At 41.1% G+C, this 21,808-nt stretch overlaps 1 protein-coding gene across 5 annotated transcripts in view; it reads left to right on the top strand.

Moving 5' to 3' along the window:
- LOC116059974 overlaps window positions 1–21,808 on the top strand; it is an 86,510-nt gene that overhangs the window by 46,933 nt on the left and 17,769 nt on the right. For 4 of the 5 annotated variants that reach the window (XM_035995877.1, XM_031313259.2, XM_031313255.2 and 1 more), the window contains 3 exons: window positions 433–509; window positions 1,497–1,602; window positions 7,449–7,682. In XM_035995877.1, coding sequence (XP_035851770.1) covers window positions 433–509; window positions 1,497–1,602; window positions 7,449–7,682 — 417 coding nt within the window. The remainder of the gene's footprint in view (window positions 1–432; window positions 510–1,496; window positions 1,603–7,448; window positions 7,683–21,808) is intronic. The other variant, XM_035995878.1, reaches the window with a different exon arrangement.

Below are 21,808 nucleotides of genomic sequence, written 5' to 3'. Positions count from 1 at the left end.
ATGAACCGACTCTTAACCAGCAAAAGAGAAAAATAATAACCACGGTGCCTTTGTTTCGGGTATTCATGCTTCTGTGCCACCAATGTTTACAACAAGACAAAATCTGTCTGAGTTTGCTGGAAGCTTGTCTTTCCTCTCTCTGTCTCCAGAACAATGTTTGCACCTGGCACGCTTCTGTAGACAGGTGCTCCTCCAGGGTTTTGTTGCTCTACTTTTTGCCATTATTTGCTCAGAGGTTAAGAGCCATAATTGGAACTAATACACTACATTACTCATATCTGTGCACACACAAGTACAAAAGAGAAGTGCATGTAAGTGTGCGCCGGAGGCTAACACTTATGTACACACACATGCACGTACACACACGCCTGCAAATACACAATTGCTTTCTCTCCCTTTAACTTGACGCTGTGTCCTGTGTGGTTTTGTCAGGTGGTTTGAGGCCCTTCACAGCTGGCAGCATCTCTGAAAGGTGTGACTCTGCAGGGAAAGTCCAGGAAAACAAATCGGTGAGTGCCGCTGCCCCTTGTGAAACCGCTTTTCACTCTTTACCCCCCTCCTCCATTCATCTATCGAATTTCCTCCAAAAGCAGTGAGCAAACACTAGACATTTCCAGAATCAGCTCCTGTCAGACAATAACCCCAAACCTGGTTCACACAGTCACCCTCACACACAAATACCCCCTTTTACAAATTTGAACTCGCATTCATTTATAACTGTCATTCCAGTAAGACGAGCCAAATTGTTGATAATTGAGACACAATATAACAGAGGGCACGCGGCGTGCAGCAGGTGTGTGGTTAATCAGTCACGGGCTGCAGGAGGGGGGAGGCGTGACAGTACAGGAGCAGGCAGGCTTTTACCCCAGCTCATTGCTCTGTCGCAGGGGGGTACGGTCGGCTAAAGGGCCAACACGGTGGGATTCTTTTAGAGGATGCACCACCACTAGGATCAGACAGGGGTAAGGGGTCAGGGGGGGTAAATAGGGCTTGTGCATGCTGGGCTGCAGAGGAATGGACGCAGGTGCTCCACGTGATCTACGATTAATCTCCCCTTTATGAGGAATGACAGAGGGCCCCTGAAAAGCATGAATGAGACTCATAAGCCCCCTGCAATTATGCCGAACCACAATGATGAGCTGGAGTGCTCAGAGTACGATTCATACGAACATTAGCATAATGCACCTCACTAAAGCAAGTATCCAGACACTGGATTATTTCAGAGGAAGATAAACTGATAAACCAGTGGTATGTTTGACGTTGGGAAGAGGGAGGGCTGCTGGTTCTGGGTTAGGGTTAGGAATATTTTTAATTTTCTTTTAGTGATACCCCCAAGGTTTTAAAGGAATAGTTAGACATTTTATGCTTATTCTTTCTTGCAGATTAGAAGATTGATACTTGTCCAAATTCCTGAGAGGAAGTAAATATAAAAATGTTTTGGCTTTGCAACTAATAACAGGCCAAGTTTGTTTATCATGTCTTCTGTTTCCTTGCAGGATCAGTCTGAAGGATGTTCTGGGTCACCATCTTCATGGATCATAGACCTGAGTCCATCATGCAACATGTTCAGATCCACCAATTCTCCCTGCGAGTCCAATCACGGTACTGTGTCCCTTAAATCTACCCAGAAAGTAATTACTTCTCCTGATCTGTGTGTGCTGCTATGACATATCACATCTATGTTTAAACTGTGCTCTCTCTTAAGAGCCTATAACAACAATAGTTAATCAATACAAGAGCCTGTCTTCACCATTAGTGTCTGATCCGGTAAAAGCCCCTCAGTCCCTGTCAGCTCTGCTTTATGATGAGCCATTGTCTCCTTACTGTCAGCACTGTATTTGGTGTTCCCTTGCCTCCGGTACACTTAAGCCCGCTAATCCTTACTAGGGCCAGCTGGCTCGCAGTATCACCTTCACCTGTGTGGCCGGCTTGTGTACATTCATGAGGGATGGTTCTGAGGCAGCGCTTACTCTACGGACCACAAACACTGGAAAGCTGGCAGCCAAAGACAGGAAAAGGTCTGCCGAGGTATTGTCATCACATGGAAATGGAGAGCCGCCCTTGAACTTATAGCTGGCTCTTTTTCCTCCCATCTTCATTTGACTACATCTGTCAGACTCTGATCACGCTCTGTTTTATTCTCGCTGGTGACTCACTCGTACCAGTATCAGTCATTGTTCCATAGCACTAATGGTCCATGGTATGCTGTATTCCTAGAGGATGTAACAAATGCATCCATCATATCAGAGATTGATATGTCTGAGGGTCAAGCTGCAGCTAACCGTTTAGACCAAAGGCACAGCCATATGTCTTTCTAATCCAACATGTCTGATGTCAAGTGCCAAGGCTGCTAAGCTTAATTATTTTATCACTCAGTGTTTGTGGTGTTTTTGATGAAATACATCCAGGAGAAGAGGAGGGTGAAACTATAGATCAGGCTGTGTTGTGACAATCCATTTATCGAAACATTTTGACATCAGTTTTCACAAAACTTGCAGGAATAATAATCATTTTGGGATTATCCTGATTTAAGGTGTCATTGGGGTGTCAATTTTTGGAGATTTTAAAAACTGACAATCCAACAAGCATGCCCACTTTATGCAGCGATTGACCAGGTGTGTGTACATGTAAGAAAGTAGGCAGGATTTGAAACTTTCCCCTCAAGCTCTCTTTTTTTCTTTCTTCGCACAGAATCTTCCGACAGTTTTCATGTGTACAACCGAGTGCAACACTTTATTTCCTTTAAAGAGAGACTCTCCGAAGGTGTGTGTTCAGTTATCTACATTTGTATGGTTTATCACGTCTCGCCTCTCTCTACGACAGCAGGCTTTTCTCCCCACAGCTATAAACACCTTTACCTGTTTGGAAGATACTTCGCACACAGAACCCATTAGAGATTAGAGGTCAAACCTTTGAACTCAAACATAGCATTTAAGACGTTGCATTTAAGTACAATTACCTAAACAACTTGATGGAATGGTAAATGGACTGCATTTATGTAGAGCTTTTCTAGCACTTTACACATTACAGGCACCATTCACACACATTCATACACTGGTGGCCAAGGCTACCATTCAAGGTGCCAACTGCTCATCAGATAAACATTCACACACATTCACAATTTGGGGTTCAGTATATTGCCCAAGGACACTTCAACATGTAGACTGCAGGAAACCATCGACCTTCCGATTACTCAACAACAGCTCTACCTCCTGAGCCACCGCAGCCCCCATTAAGCATCTTCCTGCTGATAAGCATAAGTGTGTGTGTGGGGAGTGTGTGCTAGAGCGAGGGAGAAGTGAGAGAGTGACAGCGATTAGCTTCGGAGCGAGTACCGACTCTAGAGTCATAGTGAGAGAAACAAAGTGTCTCCCCTGTGCTTTCTGACCACGGTGGGAATTCTTTAGCAGGAAAAGTTAACCCTCTCCTTGATTTCATGTTGTTTATGGAGAAGGAGAACCAGGAAATGAGTCGGGGGAAATGCAATGTTTCCAAGCCACGGCCGAGCGACGTGTAGTTAAATTTTTCGAGAGGTGCACGTCAGGCGTCCAGCGTAGGTTTGTGTCTTCACGTACCTACGTGCGTAGCAACGGCATAGATTTTACGCAGAAGTATAAATCAGCCTTTAGTTGGTCTAGGGCCCTGGAACATATTGACATTTATATAGACACTTGTTGACTCTACTGTGCAATATGTTACTTAATTTCTTGTGCAACCAGGAATATGTTTTATATGATTGATTTATTAGCTTGTTAAATGTATACAGTGTACATTCATTGTCATAGCACACAGTGTCTGGAATTCCCTTTGGCTTTAAAATGCAGCTTTTCTTTAGCTCCTTACACATTTTATGACAAGGCTTTCCCTGTTTAACTACCCTATTACAATTAGGCAAACTCGACTCGTGAAAAAAGATGTCACCCAGAGGATCTTACTGATGGCTTGTGTGCTTTGACCTTTTGGAGGCCAAAGGCATGGTCACACTCTGAAGGAGAAGGAAAGGGAGGGGGGTCATCAGCAGGGCGTGGAGGGGTCACGCCTCAGGTCACGCAGTCTCTAAAAGATGCCCAGTGTGTGGCATGTCTTTGTGTGGATAGGTGAGATCTGGTTACCCTGGTGGTGCGAGCAGTGCAACCCTTTGTATAGGGCTCCCGAGTAATGGAGGGAATGACCCTATTATGACTCAATGTATATGAGACAGTTGAGAAAATGGGCTTGAAACACCATTTGCATCTGGAATAGTTAATCAGTTCACATGACCAAATGCTGATTAACACTTAGGTTTAGGGAAGTAAGGTTGAAAATATATAGTATTTGTGTTGAATTGTTTGGGAATTCAATGAATAATTTAAATTATTTATCAAGCAAAAATGCCAAACATTTAAATGATAGAAAATGTAAAGCTGCTTTAATCAAAATTTGTATATCACCAATGGATCAGAAGATTAATATGTATTATGTATGTAATGTTAAAGGGGTTGCTCATAGTGCTTATCAGTTCCCCACGGCCCTCTTTTTAGTGTCTTTCTGCTTACAGTTTTGGTTTTATGGCCAGCAATTGAACTTTTAACGCAGTCTCTCTTAACAACCTTGTTTCTAGCATCAGATAGCTGTTTTTAGCTTCAGATAGACCCACTGTATCACCTACCTGTCCATCACCAGACAGCAGACAAAGGTAACGACTAGTTGGTGATCTTAGTGGAAAAAGTTGCTATAAAGCCAAGTATATTTTTCTCAGCTTTATAAGACATTATGCAATTTAAAGTGTGAATAGTGCACCGTGTAATGAGTGTATAAAATAACGTGGAATGACCCTTCAACTAATAATAATTATATTAATAATCTTTTAAATGTAATCATAAACAAGTTTTCTGATTCCCATTCAATAGCCATGAATTGCCCACCTGTCTTTGTATCAATCAACAATGGTTAAGCAATTCTGAGATTAAAGTGAAGACAGAAATCAGCTAGGATAAGATGCTCCTGCTCCCCAGTGAGGCTCATGTTAAGACCTTTGTCCATTTCTGCTCATCAGGAATTCATAGGTAGAATAATCCCTCCCCTCATAATTGTTTCATGACTGTTTCCCCTCTGCCCCGGTCACTCTGCGTTCACTCCAGTGTTTAACATTCAGCTGCTACTAAAGATGTTAGAATCCAAATGAATGTAGTGATGTGCGGGGCCACAAAGAGCACTAATCTGAACTGACCCTGGTGGATTGTTCCAGAAAGCTGAGGAAGCTACGGGACAGATTAGCCTCCAGAAAGACAGAGATGGTGCAAGCAGAGATTAGTCGTGTACTAAGCAAGGATCGTTTCCCCCCAGAGGACCACACACTGACAGTGTAGCCATGTCACCATTGTCTCTAAGCCACCGCCACTGTGGACTCATTGGCTATTGTCTTCGAAATCCTCCAGCGTTTCGCCAAAAACCTGGTCTCAAGCCCTTTGATTGGCACTTGTCAGGGCTGATAGAGAGGGTGACGTGTTGGGAAAAGCTTCGATAAAGGAGCCCTGAAAGGAAAATCCCCTCCCCATGAATAATAAATTGCCAAGGATTTTCCTTTTTACTCCACCCTGCTCCTATTCTGCCATTATTTCAGCAGATAGAGGAGTGAAGGCTCTGGGTGGCATCAGTGAAAAGCCTCGGCACACTGATTGTCTCGCTGATGCTCATCCCTTTCTCAAACATGCAAAGAAAGAGATACAAGTCCAACCTTCTTGCCTCTGCCTGGTGCCCTGGATGGTAAAGGCCAGGCAGTGTGTGTGTTGGAGAGAGTCGAACGGAGGGTGGGCGGCGTGTGTGTATGTGTGTGTGTGTGTTTATTGTCTTCGGTGGCCTTTTCGAGATCAGCTAGGGGATTTGACTCGGCCGCTCACAGCCAAATCCAGCTATCTGCTGTGTTCAGATGCTGTGGTTGGTATGGTAACCTGCTCTGTGTGTTTTAGATGGGCTCTTGTTTCCAGCTTGAACTGACCAGTAATGACTGCTGTGCATTCATGGATTAGGCCATGTTGGAGGTTAGGATAGGAAGGTATTAAAAGGAGGAAACCAAATCCTGAATAATTTTAGATAAGATTTCACCCTGCTTTAAAGATTGTACATTACAGAAACTGTCTGGATTTATGGATTTGAACCAATGCTGAAATATTTAGTCACTTAACCGATTGTATCAAGAAATGTTACAAACATTACTGATGGAATAGTTTCAGTCTGTTCGACCTTCCTCATGATTTACATGTGTTGTGTCTTCTTAAGTTGCTGTGCTTTAAACTCCCAGGGCCACGGTCCATTGGTCTGTGATGATTTTATACTTGCATATTGTATAGAACAATTCATTGATTAGTTGTTAAATTAAATAACAGATCATCATTAAACCAAAATGTAAAAAAAAAAAAAAATTGCAGGTTTCCTTTTAATGTTATTTATGATGCATTTGAAGAAAAGGTTTTTGAAAATTATTATCTTCACATCACATTCATCGTCAAGTCACTGCAGACAACCCAGACATTTGCTTTATGTTGCATATGAGAAAAAATACAAAAAATGATGAATTCCGCGCTCTAAAGATGAATAGATTCCTCATCCTGTCGTCTGTTGTGGTGACATTGAGGCTTCAGGAGAACATGGAGGCTGATGGGAGCGTGTGATTGTGTGCAGTGTGGTGGAAGACGGCCTGTCAAATGAGACATGGCTCCATCAATCTGGGCTGCTGACCTCTGTACACTCACTGACGGGATAAATGAATCCGCGCCACCATGTTTGGAAGGCTTGATGAATCTGCTGCCTGTCAGCTACTCAACTGGTCAAGCTCTCTCCTCCTAATGAATGGAACCATCTCCAAATGTATCACATTTGAATTATTGCTCATTCACTAACACAAGTAACACTCACGTTTGCAAAAAGTAGCGTGAAGAAAAGATTCCGAAACTTTAATGGTAAGTATAGCCAAAGACAATCTGAGCCCTCCTTATGCCCAAGTCTGCATTGATGGTGCTCTTTGTCTCTGCACTGCTACAACAAGTGTATTCTGTGGACTTTATATTCAGAGATAATGGGACTCTTAATTGGCTGGTCAGTGACAAAATGGACGGCTGTTTAAGTTTTGGGGAGAGTGTCCTTTCCTTAGTGAGACTCTGAAAGGACTGAGGGAGGTGTGACTGTGGCATTTAGGAGAACAATGTGATGAGAATTAGTGTTCATTAAAGGACCTGAAATGGGTTTTAGCGCCTTTTGCGAAATAGTTCCTTCCACATAGACGACCATGTGTTTTTTCTTGTTCAGGACTGTGGTGATTACAGTGTTTATATATACCAAACCAAAAAAAGTTAACCCATGTATTAAGTGATCCACACATTTCACTCAGAGCAAAAGGCCAAATAGAAAAATAATACCAAATGCAATGGATTTTTTTAAAATCTATTTTGTATTGTATCTCTCTGCTCCAGGTTCCAACACAGATAAAGGAGGCCCCACAGAGGAGGAGGACATTTATCCGGGATGGAGGGAAGTCGAGTCCTCAGCAGGAGGAAGGAGACCCGGGAGTCTTGACCAAAAACTTGAAGAGAAGGACAGAAGGATGGAGGAGAGGAAAACAAAGGTGCTGAACATACTTTCCAAACTGCAGGATGCCACACCTCGTCAGCCAAAAAGCAACAAAGGGCACTCCAACTTTGAGGACTGTGAGTTTATTATTATATTATTATTTTATGCCTTTAAACAAAACTGGCCACTTTCAAACCAGACCCTATTTTTCTGTTATTTTCCATTTTACACCTTTACTAATCTTATCGATTGCCTCATTGTAGAGCTGTAGCTTGAATGGTTTAAATTCTCACCTCTGCCCTTATCCGTGCAGTCAACAAGATTTAATAACAACAAATGAAAAATTACAGATCTTTGGCAGACTAAACCCAGATCTTGCTGCACTGCAGATGACAGAAACAATTAGCCAATAAAACCAAGCTAATTATATGAAAGCCTCCACATGAGGTTGCAGTACTTAAGACTTTCTACTGTACTTCCAGTGTTGAGTCCTGGCAGGTGGAGTAACACCACATATCTTTCTTGACCTCCACTGTACATGCCACACATAGTCCCTATCTAATTAAAGATCCTATCTATTGGCTCATTAAAACTCCACTTTTGTGTTGTACTTTACTGTTTAAAATCAAGGGTTTTCCATCTCAATAAGGCTGAATCTATCTCCACAATACACCATGTGGGGGGGGACACAAACACCCAACACATTTACCAACACTCCTCTCAACTCTAAAAAATTCCCCCTAATTACTGCACTTGATTTTTTTTAGAATTGGCTTTTTTGAAAACAGGAGTTTAGCCAGGAGTTCTCCAGTTTCCCTCAAGTGCTTAATTTCTGGCATCCAAGCCTTTGTGAGAGTGCTGGGGCCGGCGTGTCCGACAATAAGCTTCCACACCTAAGGTCAAGGCTGAGAGGCCAGCCCCTCGGCAGAGGTCAGTCAGGTCAGAGTTCTACCGTGAGTGCTGGCACCCTGAATGGGACTGATTGGACAGGTTTGTTCAGACAGTAATCAAGCAGAATGAAGAACCCTGCAGCTGGCCTCACTATTCTGTAGCAAGGTTATTACTAATGGAAGCTTTTGTTTTGTTACAGGAGTTGGTGTGTGTGTGTGTGTGTGTGTGTGTGTGTGTGTGTGTGTGTGTGTGTGTGTGTGTGTGTGTGTGACAGCGTTTCAAAAGTAATGTTATTTTCGGTTGTCTTTGCCTCCTTAAAGGACTTTTATCAGCCTACAGTTTTGGTTTAGAGTCAGAGGATTAAGTTTACAATAATGATGACAGTCTGTTAGTGGATACATCACTGCAGTCCAGACTAAAAATATCTCAACTATGGATTGCCATGAAATTTTGTACTGATTTCCATGATCCCCAGAGGATAAATCCCAATGACTTTGGTCATCCTCTGACAATACCCACCCCATCAACACCCTGCTGCCGTCTGGCAAGCGATACAGAAGTATCTGCTGTTGTACAATCAGACTACAGAGCAGCTTCTTTCCTCAGTCAGACTACTCAACTTATCCTCCATACGCCACCATAAAAAATACTTTTGTTTTTTCTTGTGTAGCATGAAGGGACGACAACTTTCATTTCGTTGTGCAACCCTCTGTTGTAGAATGACAATAAATGAACCTTGAACCATGACTGTTTAGTGCCTTCATCAGGTAAAAGTTTTCATTTGTCCAAGGCTTTGGTTTTTGACCAAATAAACTAGCACAGTGAACATTGTAAACACTACACCTTCTAAATATCAGCATGTTAGCATTGTCTTTGTGAGCATGTTAGCATGCTAACAATAGCATTTACTCTGAAGCCCTGTTGATTTAAAAAAGAAAAGAAAGTGAAACTGGCAATTATTAGGTCTATGTGAGGGTTACATTTGGGTTGATATCCTATTAAGATATGTTTTTGAATATCACACAGCCCTTGTGTTTATCAATAGCGCACTTTGCAATTAAGGCTAAAAATTGGATTTATGTTTAAAATGCATGTGATGAAGTTCCTCATAACAATAGAAGTAAAATGATGTATCTGTGTGTGTCTGCGGTATTCTTTAGTGCATGCTGACTGTGCCTGTGTTTATGGCTGTGGTGTGTTTAAAAAGCGTGTCCTGATACAATCTATCATTTTTTTTGCCTGAATATTCACCAGGGTCCTGTTGTTTCATCATGTGTGTCCTGGCACATACTGTACACACAAGTGTGGTTTGTGTGTGCACAGAATTGTTGTGTGTGTGTGTGTGTGTGTGTGTGTGTGTGTGTGTGTGTGTGTGTGTGTTGACTACCTCTTGTCCAGACACTTCTAACCGTGGCCCCTCATTAGGCTCTGAAAGGGCCTAACTGGTCATAATTGTCTCTTTTCGGTACAACGCTGACCACTTGCCAAAGTAGAGAACCCCCCTCCCCCCACACCCACCCGCCTATAACTTGCTGTATTCTGCCACCATCCATCCATTTAACTCTGTGACCCTCCAGGCTGTCATCAGTCAGCAGTCGCTGCGTGTTTGAAGTTAACAGAGAATATGTAAATAAGAGCAGATGTAAGTATGTACTCAGTGCAAGATGAGTGGTGTCAAACCTGCTCCCACTGTAGATTTATAATGCTAACAATGAGTTTGCACACAGAATACAGTATACAAATCTTTTTTTTAAACTTCTCTAGTGACATATTATTAGTTTTGTAAGTTTTTGTAGTTTAAAAGTTGTAAGATAATATGATTATGTTGGCAAATCTCCAATTGTCAATTTCTCTTAAAGCAGCCATATTATGCTCATTTTCAGGTTCATAATTGTATTTTAAGGTTGTACCAGAATAGGTTTACATGGTTTAATTTTCAAAAAACACCATATTTTTGTTGTACTGCACCACTCTCTCTCACTGCTGCAGCTCCTCTTTTCACCTGGTCTCTGTTTTAGCTACAGAGTGAGACCTCTTTTCTTCTTCTTCTTCTTCTGTACTATCTTTGATTGCACTCATATGCCCAGTAGCTCAGATGTAGATCATGTCAGCTAGCTAGCTCCATAGACCGTAAAAGAAAGGCTGTTTCTATAACTTTGGTCAGTTACAAGGCAGGATTAGCTGGGAGACTTCTAAATGAGGGCGCACATGTAAGTAGTTCTTTTGTAGATTATGGTGACCTTGTGTGTGTTGTAGCAGTGCTTTGCTATTGAGAACGAGGTAGCATGCTAGCGTTAGCATGCTAGCGTTAGCATTAGCGTTAGCATGCTAACGCTACGAGCTAATGGTTGCAGATAGCCTGCTCGTTTAGGCTTGTGACGTCACAAGCCGTGCCGATTTTGAACAGCTCACCCAGAGACTGAAGGCAGGACACATTCAGAAACTGTATCTCACTCTAAACAGCATGGATGGATTTTTTTCAAAGTTTGTATATGTGTAGAAGCACCAGAGACACAACATAACACCCCAAATCCCAGAAAAAGTGATTTTTTCATAATATGGGCACTTTAAGACTTCTTAAATGCGTATGCCCTTATACAACATGTTACACACCTCTCTCAGTGTTGGAAATTCAAATCCAGAAGCGGCTGGTGCTGTTTTGTACTCTGGTTTCGACAAACTCATCTACTCCAGTGTTTCATATTTGTTCATTTATTGTAGCAACAGGGGCTTATGTGAGATCTGGACTTTCTATTGCTGCTGGTTGCTTGGTGACGATATTGGAAAAAAGGCTCTCACAAATCAAGTATAGTGGCCTAAAGACTGGGTGATAATTCAGTATTATTGCTTATGATCCCTCTATATCTATAATAATAAATCCTCATATCTAGATATTGTTGCTCACAGTTGTCATGGCTAAATATTAAAAATCAGTCACAGCATTCAGATATCTGAAATAAAAGGACATGTAATGTTTTAATCATACAGTTTGGTTCTAGGAAAATGTTGAAAACACATTTGGGGTGAACATGAGCTTAACCAAACTGCCAAACAGCAGCAAGAAGTTAGCGTTGAACTGTTCTTCAGAACATAAACACCCTTTCATCTGAGGTTGGGATAAAAAGCTGGGTCAACAAATTTCCAATGACATGGGACGAAAGTTTACAATCCAAGATGCCACTTTTGCACTTTAGCCCAAAATTGAAAGCCTTTGTACCAAAATATTCAGAATCTTCTCCAATATTCTAAAACCCTTACGTGAGCCAGACCTTAGAATGATTATTTTTGGATGTTCTGAGGCATCTAATAAACTGACTGCTTCTCAACAACACTTTGTCTCAAATGGGCTAATAGTGGCAGACAATTAACAGACACATTGCACCTAGAACTTATTAGGTTTATTTTGAATGATAAACTGGAACAATGTTTAAACATATGGTCACCTTTTATTTTGTACCTAGATCAACATACGAACTTAACACAAACACACAAATCTCAAGTTGTGCTGGATGGACGGGTTAACGGGTAGTTAGAGGGGAGTTATATATATCTTTTTTTTCCTTTTCCCCTTTCTCTTTCTCTTCTTTTCCCTTTTTTAATCTGTACTTTGCGTGTAAAATATTTGAAAGAATTGGAGCAGTTCCATATTGCATATAAATATCAAAAATTATGCACAAATGCTTTCAATAAAAACATTTGAAACGAGATGTTATTGTTGAACTGGTGAAAATACTGGCGCATTCAGAAGCTAAAGAGCCAGATATTTCCCTCAGGAGTTGGTAGAGACCAAAAACAGAGCTAAAAGAGAGGGAATATTACTGACTTGCATTTATCAGGTGGCCAGAGATACGACTTTTAATGAATGATGTTTCTCCATAACTGCTGAATGTGTAAATAAGCAACTGTTTGCTAACAAGTTCAACATATCAACTGATATCAACTAAAAGATGATGATGCTGCATGAAGGTGTTGTATTCACAGCTTGTTTCTGCCGCCCCCAAGAGGCCAGAAATTCAGTTATTCCAGGTTTAACATAGAAATATCGAGATAATGTTGTAATAATTGTTGAGATATTCATTTTTGTTGGTGTTTACTTTTTAATGTGAAAAAACAATACCTTACTGAACAATAGGGACAGGTTGAATTATAATAAAGAAACAAATGTATTGAAGATACTAAAATTTGCCAATTTATAAATGCTGTTTCTGGACTTTGAAGGCTAGTTTTGCATCATAATATGTGAATATGGTGGACAACAGGCTGAACAGACTGTAAGTGCATGGAAAGCAGGGTGACATTGATGTCAAGTAGCTGTGGTCTCCTTTGTGTTGTCACAGAGCAGCATCTTGCGCCTGTTAACCAGCGACTGAGTGCGGTGTGAGGGACTCTGTGGCCTGTGGTCTCTAATGAATGTCAATGTTGATATGGAACACCTGGCAGCCTTGAAGCCAGCCTTGCTTTGACCCCACCCACCCTCACCACTAGCCTATATTACAGTCATCTACCTGTGGGCGGAGATCAGGCCTGCTTTACTTTCAAACAGTGAATGAGCAATAAAAGAAAAATACGGTCGACCGAATGAACAGGAAAGACCAGTCGCTTAAAAGAAGAGCTGAATGGAGGTTACGGGCATTAGTGTGTGTGTGTGTGTGTGTGTGTGTGTGTGTGTGTGTGTGTGTGTGTGTGTGTGTGTGTGTGTGTGTGTGTGTGTGTGTGTGTGTGTGTGTGTGTGTGCGTGCAGGGGGGATGTCTTCAGTGTGTGTTCAGTGCAGTACAGTGCCTTTATGTAACCCCTGTTTGCTCAGCCTTTGGTCTGGAATACCGCTATGTATTTACCATCAACCCGGAATGACTGGGTAAACAAACAGCTCGCCTATTGATGAGCGGCAGTGTGGAATATGCCCGCTGTATTCACAAGAGAGAAAAAAGGACGGGGTATAGGGAGAGAGAGCAAAGTAAATCTGTCAAAGAGTCTATTATACGTTGTCCAAACAGAGAGTGGCCTCCACAATGGCCTTATTAATGGCACAATGTCAAGGAGTGGCAGGGCAATAATAGCAGATGATTTGGCTTTGTGAGGTTATCTCTAGAGATCTGGTATTGCAATACAAAATATGATTTGGACTTTCTGTGGCATGTCAGTGGTAGGAGCTGATTGGGTGTAGGTGTGTATGTGTGGGTGTGTGTGAGTGCTTGTGCAGTAGTTGTGGTTTGTGGTGAGGCCAGGCGTGCAGCCAGAGACAGGAGTGTGGCCGCTACGTGTGTCTTTGTTTGTTTTCCTAACAGAGCTCTAACCCCCCTTCAACACAAACACACACAAACACTCCTCAGTCTTTTTGGAGAAAGTGAGGGGGAGGAGTCGTGCGTTCAACAACAGCGTCTGTAGGAAAATGCTGCCAAATATTGTCACCCTCTTTTACATTGTAGGACCCATTCAAGAGACAACAGCAAAAGCTGCCAAATTCTGCTCTGAAAAGACTATTTTATACAAACCAGTAATGCACTCTGAATATTGATGTACCAGTCCTCAGTATTGGTAAAACTGTAGGTCTTTATACAGCGTTCCCACGGATCCTTAAAAAGTCTTAAAATGTCTTAAATTAAATTTCGTGAAATGAAGGTCATAAAATGTCTTATATAACATTTGCTGACAGCGTTTTTAAGATGATGGGGTAATTTGTCACCGATGGTCTCCGGTAAATCACCTAATGTGTCTTTGGTTACCTCACCTTCATAGCCATTTGTAGTCTACTAGAGATAAGGCCTTGCGGCATTTTCAGGAGTTTTATGATACGTTAGCTAGCTAGTGACGGTGATGCATGTTTCACCTTATTTTATATAGCAGTGTGTGCTACGTTCAGGATGGGACGGTGCAAATTTAATGAAAAATGGTTTGACGAAAATAGGTTTCGGGGGTAGTTAAAGTTGGCGGGAAACAACAAGGTGCAATTTATGCCGTAAGATGTAACGTTTGGGACCATGGGAGTGAAAGCACTTGAATAACAAATTAGCTTGCTAAAACAAGCGGTACACAGTGGTGGCTAGTGGGGCTATTATGCTAAATTTTAGACTCCCTCGCTGCTTCTCAACTGCCGACTTTGAGTGGTTTTGTGTCGCCTCCAGAAACTCAAAGGGCAGAGCCGTTTTGTGTTCTTCACACGGTAAGCAGACACAATTATACAATGTTTAATGTTACCAACAAAATAAAAGTTAGCTTTGTAGAGATCGTGGGATTTCCCAAACCGAATAAATAGTGCACATATTTACACAAAACTGCTTTGCTAACCCATTGTGGTGTAACTAAGATATCTGCTGACATTTTTTTTTTTCCATTGACGAATTTAGCTCTGAACGTCACATGTAGAAGTTATTTTTAACATAGCGCCCTATCAGCGGCACAGCTGATGTGATCCAAACATTTCCAGTAACAGTTAACTTTGGAGCGTGAGGCGTTTAAAACGAATCACTTTATATAAATATGTTGAAGAGTTTCGGTGTGTTCCGCTGTGGTTCCTGATTTATTTTCATGAATACAAATGTTTCAAAAATAGTTTTTGATTTAATTCTGTGATGTTGACATGGAAATGGCAGAGTAAAATTTTAAGTGATGAGCCTGGTGTGCTGTCATCATGGATGTATTGGCTGTCATGCTGATTTGAGCACGTTCTACATGTCTAGTTGACCAATCAGATTGCCTTTTCGAATCGACTTATATAATTTTTGTTTTTGAGGATGCACAAGGACTATAAGGACATTGTTAAGCTATTACGTTAATTAACAATCTTATTAATGACTCACTAAATTCTCTTTCCTATCAGATATTTTTTCCAATATTTTTAGGTCTTAAACTATATTTGTGGTGGTCTTAAAAACGTCTTAAAAAGCATTAAATTTGACTTCAAAAATGGTGCAAGAACTCTGTTATAGTAATTGACATCATTTTTAGAAAGCTGTGACCGTTACAAGGTACGTTTTGTCATCTGCCACTTAAAGGGGCTGTACTCGATGTTCAGAACATAGCCCACTATCACACTCCCACTATCACCTATCACACTCCCTCTGTGTGTGTTATAAGCTCCTCTGTTCTTTGTTCTTTGTTTTGAGAGCCGTGTTCGTCGTGCATGTGAGTGCCTTGTGCATCGGTATCTGACGCCAAGGGTCGTGGCAAAGCGTCCGTATTTGACAAGTTGGGGAATAGTCTGTAAGAGCCGTGTGGAGGCAATCCCAGACCACTTTTTTCTGAATATCACCCCTTTAAGTTTAGGCAACTAAAACTACTTTGTTAAGATCAGGGAGAGATCATGGTCATGGTAAGTGCGGTCTCTGGTTTTGCGGCAGCATAACAACGTCAAACTACTTCCATCTTTGCTTCTGAAAGAGGACAGTCTATTGTTTGCACGACCACAAGAGGCTGCTTGTCTGGAAAATGTAAAAATTGGGTTATTGTAATTGCTTGAACAGTCCTTATCTGGTAAGTCTTGATCTTTTATGTACCTGTATTACCTGCAATTTTTTCAAGGTACATTATGTAACTTTTCCACACTAAAATGTCTAAAAAAACGACTAGACCTATTTTATACATTTTGTTGACTTTTACATTATCCCAAACGTTTCCAAAAATGTTCAAACAAGCAGTGGTTTAGTCAAGGTAACTGCGCATGCGTCAGCGTTGTGGTTATCTGCCAGAAGCTGCCATTAATTAACTTTTTATCAGTTTTAAGCCACACATAAGATACACTTTTTAGAGCAAGCTTTAGCTGCAGCTCAGCCGTCAAGCCAAACAGCGTCGGAGAAACTGATTTTTAACGTGAAACTGCTTTATTCAGTGTTTTTACTGGTTTAAATCACCAGGTCCATTTGTTTTGGAGAGGAGGAGACCTCTGCCGATAATTCGGCTCCTGGTAAAAACCTTATGAACAATGAACACTGAAAGAATCCTAACCAGGAGAAGCTGACTGCAATGATGGCAATGGTGCTGAAGACAACTCCCATGATCCCACAAAATCTTTCGATATCACCAAACTCCGCCTTTTGTTCTTGTTTTGATTGAGAGACCCCTAGCAGCAGAACATTACATATTGTATGTTTAATGTCAAGTGAAAACCGATATCTAAGCCACATTACATTTTGGCCAAAATTTGTTGACATTCATTGTTCTATATGTAATAAATAGGAAGAGATTTTGCTTAGTATTCCTTCATATACATTGACATTATAGATATCAACATTCGTACATACTCAGTTTACTTATCCTTTAATCTTAATCCTTTAATCTTTATATGCCCAGTTAAGTCTGTATGACATACATTTCTGCCATATCACAGCATCAAACCCATGTAAGGATAGATAGAAAATAAACTGATGAATTGATGGTTAGAGAGCATTACAGATGTGCATACTTTTAAAGGCTACAAAGCACATTTAATCTACTCTGTGTGCACATGTGGGTCGTCTGATTGCTTCATCAGTCTGAGAACCTGCTCAGTCACTTGGACTGCACCTCCTGCTGGTCTACACTGCTTTTCCTGTAACACTTTTATCAGATAAGATCTTGATCTTTACCTTTGATGTGAAGCCTGTTCAAAACACTCAACAATGCCTCATTCTATACTATTGTGAAATGATACACTTGGCCTGGTTTACAGGTCTGCTTTGGCGCTCAAGACCTCTCACCTCCTTATCTTCTAGCACTACACTTCATATTTTATGCCTCTGTCTCATGGCGTTGAGGCAATGGATTTACAGCATCATCACATGTTCAAGGACTTAAACTCAAAACATCCCATAAACCCATTTCTCATGGACTTTCTGCAGTTACAGATCGGTTTAGACTCTGTTTATCTCTGTGTGTGTGAATGCTATTTGCTCTAAATTCGCGCTCTTAATCACATATTTTAGGGCTGTATATATGGGGCATGTTGTACTCTGATATTCCCCTATTAAAAAAGGGGTTACCTCCTCTCCACTGCTGAATGTGACCTTTGTTAAAGGAATTATGGGACACTTTATATAGTGTGATGATGAGCAGAAACAAAAGTCTGGGATTAAGCGGGAGAGAGAGCAACAAACAAGTGAACTCATTAAAAACACAATAGACCCCTGTGTGTGTGTGTGTGTGTGTGTGTGTGTGTGTGTGTGTGTGCGTGTGTGCGTGTGCGTGTGCGTGTGTGTGTGTGTGTTATAAATTAGTATCCTTGACACTGACAAGTCAGTTATGGAAGTTCACACTAATAAACTGTGTTTTATTCGAAATTTAATTTCTGTTGGTAAGTAGAGCTGGGTATGATTTTAAGGTGCAATATGTAATATATTTACTGTATTAAATCCAAAAATGACCACAATATGTCATCAGATATTAAGAAAACATACTATCTTTTTTGACAACAATGCTAATGCCAGTATTTTCTCCTTTGAAATATCTGTTCCGTGATAGAATGTCTGTTTGTGTTTTGGCCTGTGTGTTGGTATCTATTTTGATAGCCTGGCCGGGTTGCCAGACATACCTGTAAAAACGCAAACCCATGCACGCTACAGCTAAAGTACAGACATGGAAGCAGCAAACAAACAAATGGGATCAACGGAGATAGATTCTACCCAACCTAAAAAAACCTCAGTGTTTCTAAACAGTTGCATGACCAGAGACGTATCAAACCTGGGTAAATATTGGAGATGTATTTGAAAGATGGAGACAGCTTAGAGCCCAGAAGGACGCCGAGTTGGCTAATGTTAATTTTCTCCTGAACAGGTAAGCATTAAGCTTCAGGCTAATTTATCATGGCTACTAGGGACGGGCATTTTCAGTCATTTTGTGTACTCACATTGAATTATATAGAGTACTGGAGTTGGTTACTCGCAAAAACAATTGAGACACAGCCAGTGAAGTAATCCCGACTAGTCCTGGATAACGTCGCCATGCTAACACGCGGTAACTGCTAACGTTACCGGAGGACCAGGCAAGTGGGTCACCACTGTTTACAACCACTTTGACAGACCTATGAGCTAAGTTTGACTTCCTCATAATGGAAACATGCAATTTAACTTTGGCACCGTGTAGCCTGTTCAGCAGGCGTAGCAACCAACGGTGAGTCATTTTAAGCCCAAAAAGTGTGTCTGTCAGTAGAGAAGGCCGTGAGTTTGCAGTGTGTTTAGCAATTGTTGCCGTAATTTTAAGCCGAGAAAGTGTGTATGTCAGTCGGGTGGAGAGGACAGCAAGGTTGTGGTGTTTTTAGTGGTTCTTGCCATAATTTTAAGCCAAGAAAGTGTGTCTGTCAGTCTGGAAGAGAGGACAGCGAGGTAGTGGTGTTTCAGCGGTTGTTGCAGTAATTTTAAGCCAAGGGGTGTGTCTGTCAGTTGGGTACAGAGCTCCACGTGAGCACGGCCTTTTATGACTGTCAACATAGCCAGCATCTAACATTAGCTCCTCCGCTGCACTGTGGTGTAATGTCTGGCAATGTGAGACTAGCATCCAGCAACATTGTTGGATGCTGAGTTCTCAACCTGGAAACCTCAGTGAACTTCGAGTCTGGGGAGGAGGGGCCGGGGGAGAAGACTCTCCAGTATTTTGAATTTGGACTGCAGTAACTCTTTTAAATGCTAGCTGTCAGTATTACATATTGCACCTTTAAGAGAGATATTTACACTTCTCTCTGCATTCCTCCAACAACACAGGATCAAAAGGACAAAAACTTAACATTAGAAAGTAGTTGAGGCTGCAATTTGTTCAGCTATATCTTGCAGCTTGCCTAGGGCGACGTTTAAAGTGAGCTAACGTGAGCTTAACACAACTGTACACTACCACTTGTCATCACCACCACAGAAGGCCCGCCTCTCAATTCATCTGATTGGACAATGGGAAAAAGAATGCTTAATGACATCGGGAGCTTTTCAGCTCTGAGTGTTTTCAAATTAAGGTACTCAGGGCATTCCTGCAAAACGCGAGGCGCATAAAGTGGAAAAATGCAAGTCGTGGAATCTAAACTACAATAGTTTTGCAGCTACTGTGCATAATATTCCATTTTTCAATTTTTCAAAACAAGATAAAACCTCCTAGCAGTTGCTGGAAGACGCAACAGCGTCACTAGGAAACATGCCATTAACTTCCATAATGTGCTAGTTCTGTATAGCCTATGAATGTTAACATGATTTTCCCCCTTTTCAATAAACACATATTGCTGGTTAATTTAATTTAAAACATTTAACAGTTTGGAGGACTCATCATGCTATTGAGTTTGTATTTCATTTAGAAAGAGGAAGCTAGCGAGCTAGGCTGACAAATTTTAGCTTCCACTCTGAAAGTGGAGGCTTAGTAGGCCTAGCATGCTAACATTAGCACTGATTTCCACTAAATGTTATTTTTCTTTCATGCTATTTCATTTCAACACATTTCCCCCAGAGAACACTGATTTAACTGCAAAAAAAAAGCCAAACTTCCATATATGTAATGTTGTATCAAACTAAATAGCAAAATTATTATTCAAAAAAGGAGCTATCCAATCATATAAGTTTAGATCAAATAAGTAAACTGTAAATCTAACAGAACATTTGGTGCCACCTTTCAATACCTGACAGTCTTTGATACTCAGTGCTACAGACACATTTCAGGTAGTACCAAAAAAGGGAACATAAATCATACACAGATGAGTACTAATAGTTGTCAGACGTGTAGTCAGCAGTGTTTTTCATCTGTCAGCTGCAGACATTGAAAATTACGTCCAAGTGTGTGTTAAATGAGTTGTGACCCGCGGCTGTTTGCAGCCTGCGGACCGGTGCACGAGCAGTGACTCTGCAAGAGAAAAGGAACAAAACAGAAAAACAAACGGCAGTGAAAGAGTGAACCTCCCTGCTCATCATCATCATGGCCCCATTCTTCCTCTCTCAATTGCAACTGAATCGCCTCGGTCTCGTTACAGATTATGGCCTCAACAGAGTGACTCTCCCCTTTCTCTCGCCTTTCTCCACACAGTGCCTCTCTTGATTAACATTTTCTGCTAGGCTTCACACCAAAGGCACAACCTGTGCGCTTTAAAGGCAGGGTGAAAAAAAAGCCATCAAGCGCTGGAGTGGAATCAGATAAGGCTATCAGGCAGGAGGCTTTACTGCCTCGGCTTTGTCCTGCTCCTCCACCCGCCCTTGCTTCCTCCCTCAATCTCTCACTCCACTGCACCTTTTGTCCGGCTGATTCCCTGACGGAGTGCTCCCCTCTGCCAGGGACCCCCCGACCTCCTCCAGCACCACTGCAATGTGTGTGTGTGTGTGTGTGTGTGTGTGTGTGTGTGTGTGTGTGTGTGTGTGTGTGTGTGTGTGTGTGTGTGTGTGTGTGTGTGTGTGTGCGTGACAAGAACAGGCAAGGCTGTGGTCGGGGCTGATGTTGAGGTTGAACTTCCTTTAACTCTGCTTCATTCAGCATGTACTCTGCATTTCAGACAAAATTACTATCACGGTGTATATCATAGTAAATAGTATAAAATGTATGTTAGTTTTATGATATCATATATTTCATATATTTACCTCAAACAACAATTTCACCTTTTTTTTGTGATTGCTTCTCAGTACAATCGCTGATTTTTGATTAGGTTACCCTAATGTCTACGTTTTTTTTTTTTTTTTATTTTTATTTTTTTTAACAATTGCAACCAGGACATTTTACAGTTAAAAAATAAAGTACTTTCTGATGGACAAACTACAGATTGGTAACACTGTTTCAAAACATATCTTTGTGCATTTCTGTACTTCAATTTATTGTCATTTATCGGCTGATATATATGCCAATACCAATTATATCTGTAGCTAAAGGCGACCAATTTATCAGTTCGGTCGTATAGCGTTTACTAATCACTACTACTACATGTACTACTACTCAACCACTCAGTGGCCACATTATTAGGTACACCTGTACAGTTTAATGCAATCCAATACAACTGTATGGCCATAACCTCTGTCTTAATGAAACTCATACTGTTCTGTTTTTGGTGACATTGTGAATTCAATCATGTTTATTACTGAGGTCGTAGTTAAAGGTGATGTTGTACTGGACTACATTATATCGAGAGGTGTTTATAATTGTTTGTCCTTCCTATTTATATACATGAGGAGGGAATATATGCTCTCTATATGATGCAGTCCAGTACAACACCATCACTAACTATGACCTCACTGCTTACACCTCTATGACTGTGTCAATAAAAACATTATAGGCATCATGCAAGTAAACTTTATGGCAGAACGGTTGTATTGGGTTGCATTAAACTGTACATAATAAAGTGGACACTGATTGTATATTTATTAACACAAAGTATCTAGTAAGTAGAGCAGTAAAATAAGTACAACGTTGAATATATGAATGTATGAAATGTAGTGGAGTGGATGTACAATA

This window comes from Sander lucioperca, chromosome 20 (assembly GCF_008315115.2).
Source record: "Sander lucioperca isolate FBNREF2018 chromosome 20, SLUC_FBN_1.2, whole genome shotgun sequence".
In the NCBI taxonomy this organism is placed as follows: Eukaryota; Metazoa; Chordata; class Actinopteri; order Perciformes; family Percidae; genus Sander; species Sander lucioperca.
The sequence above is the reverse complement of the archived record's forward strand: the minus strand, read 5'-3'. Positions and strand labels throughout refer to the sequence as shown.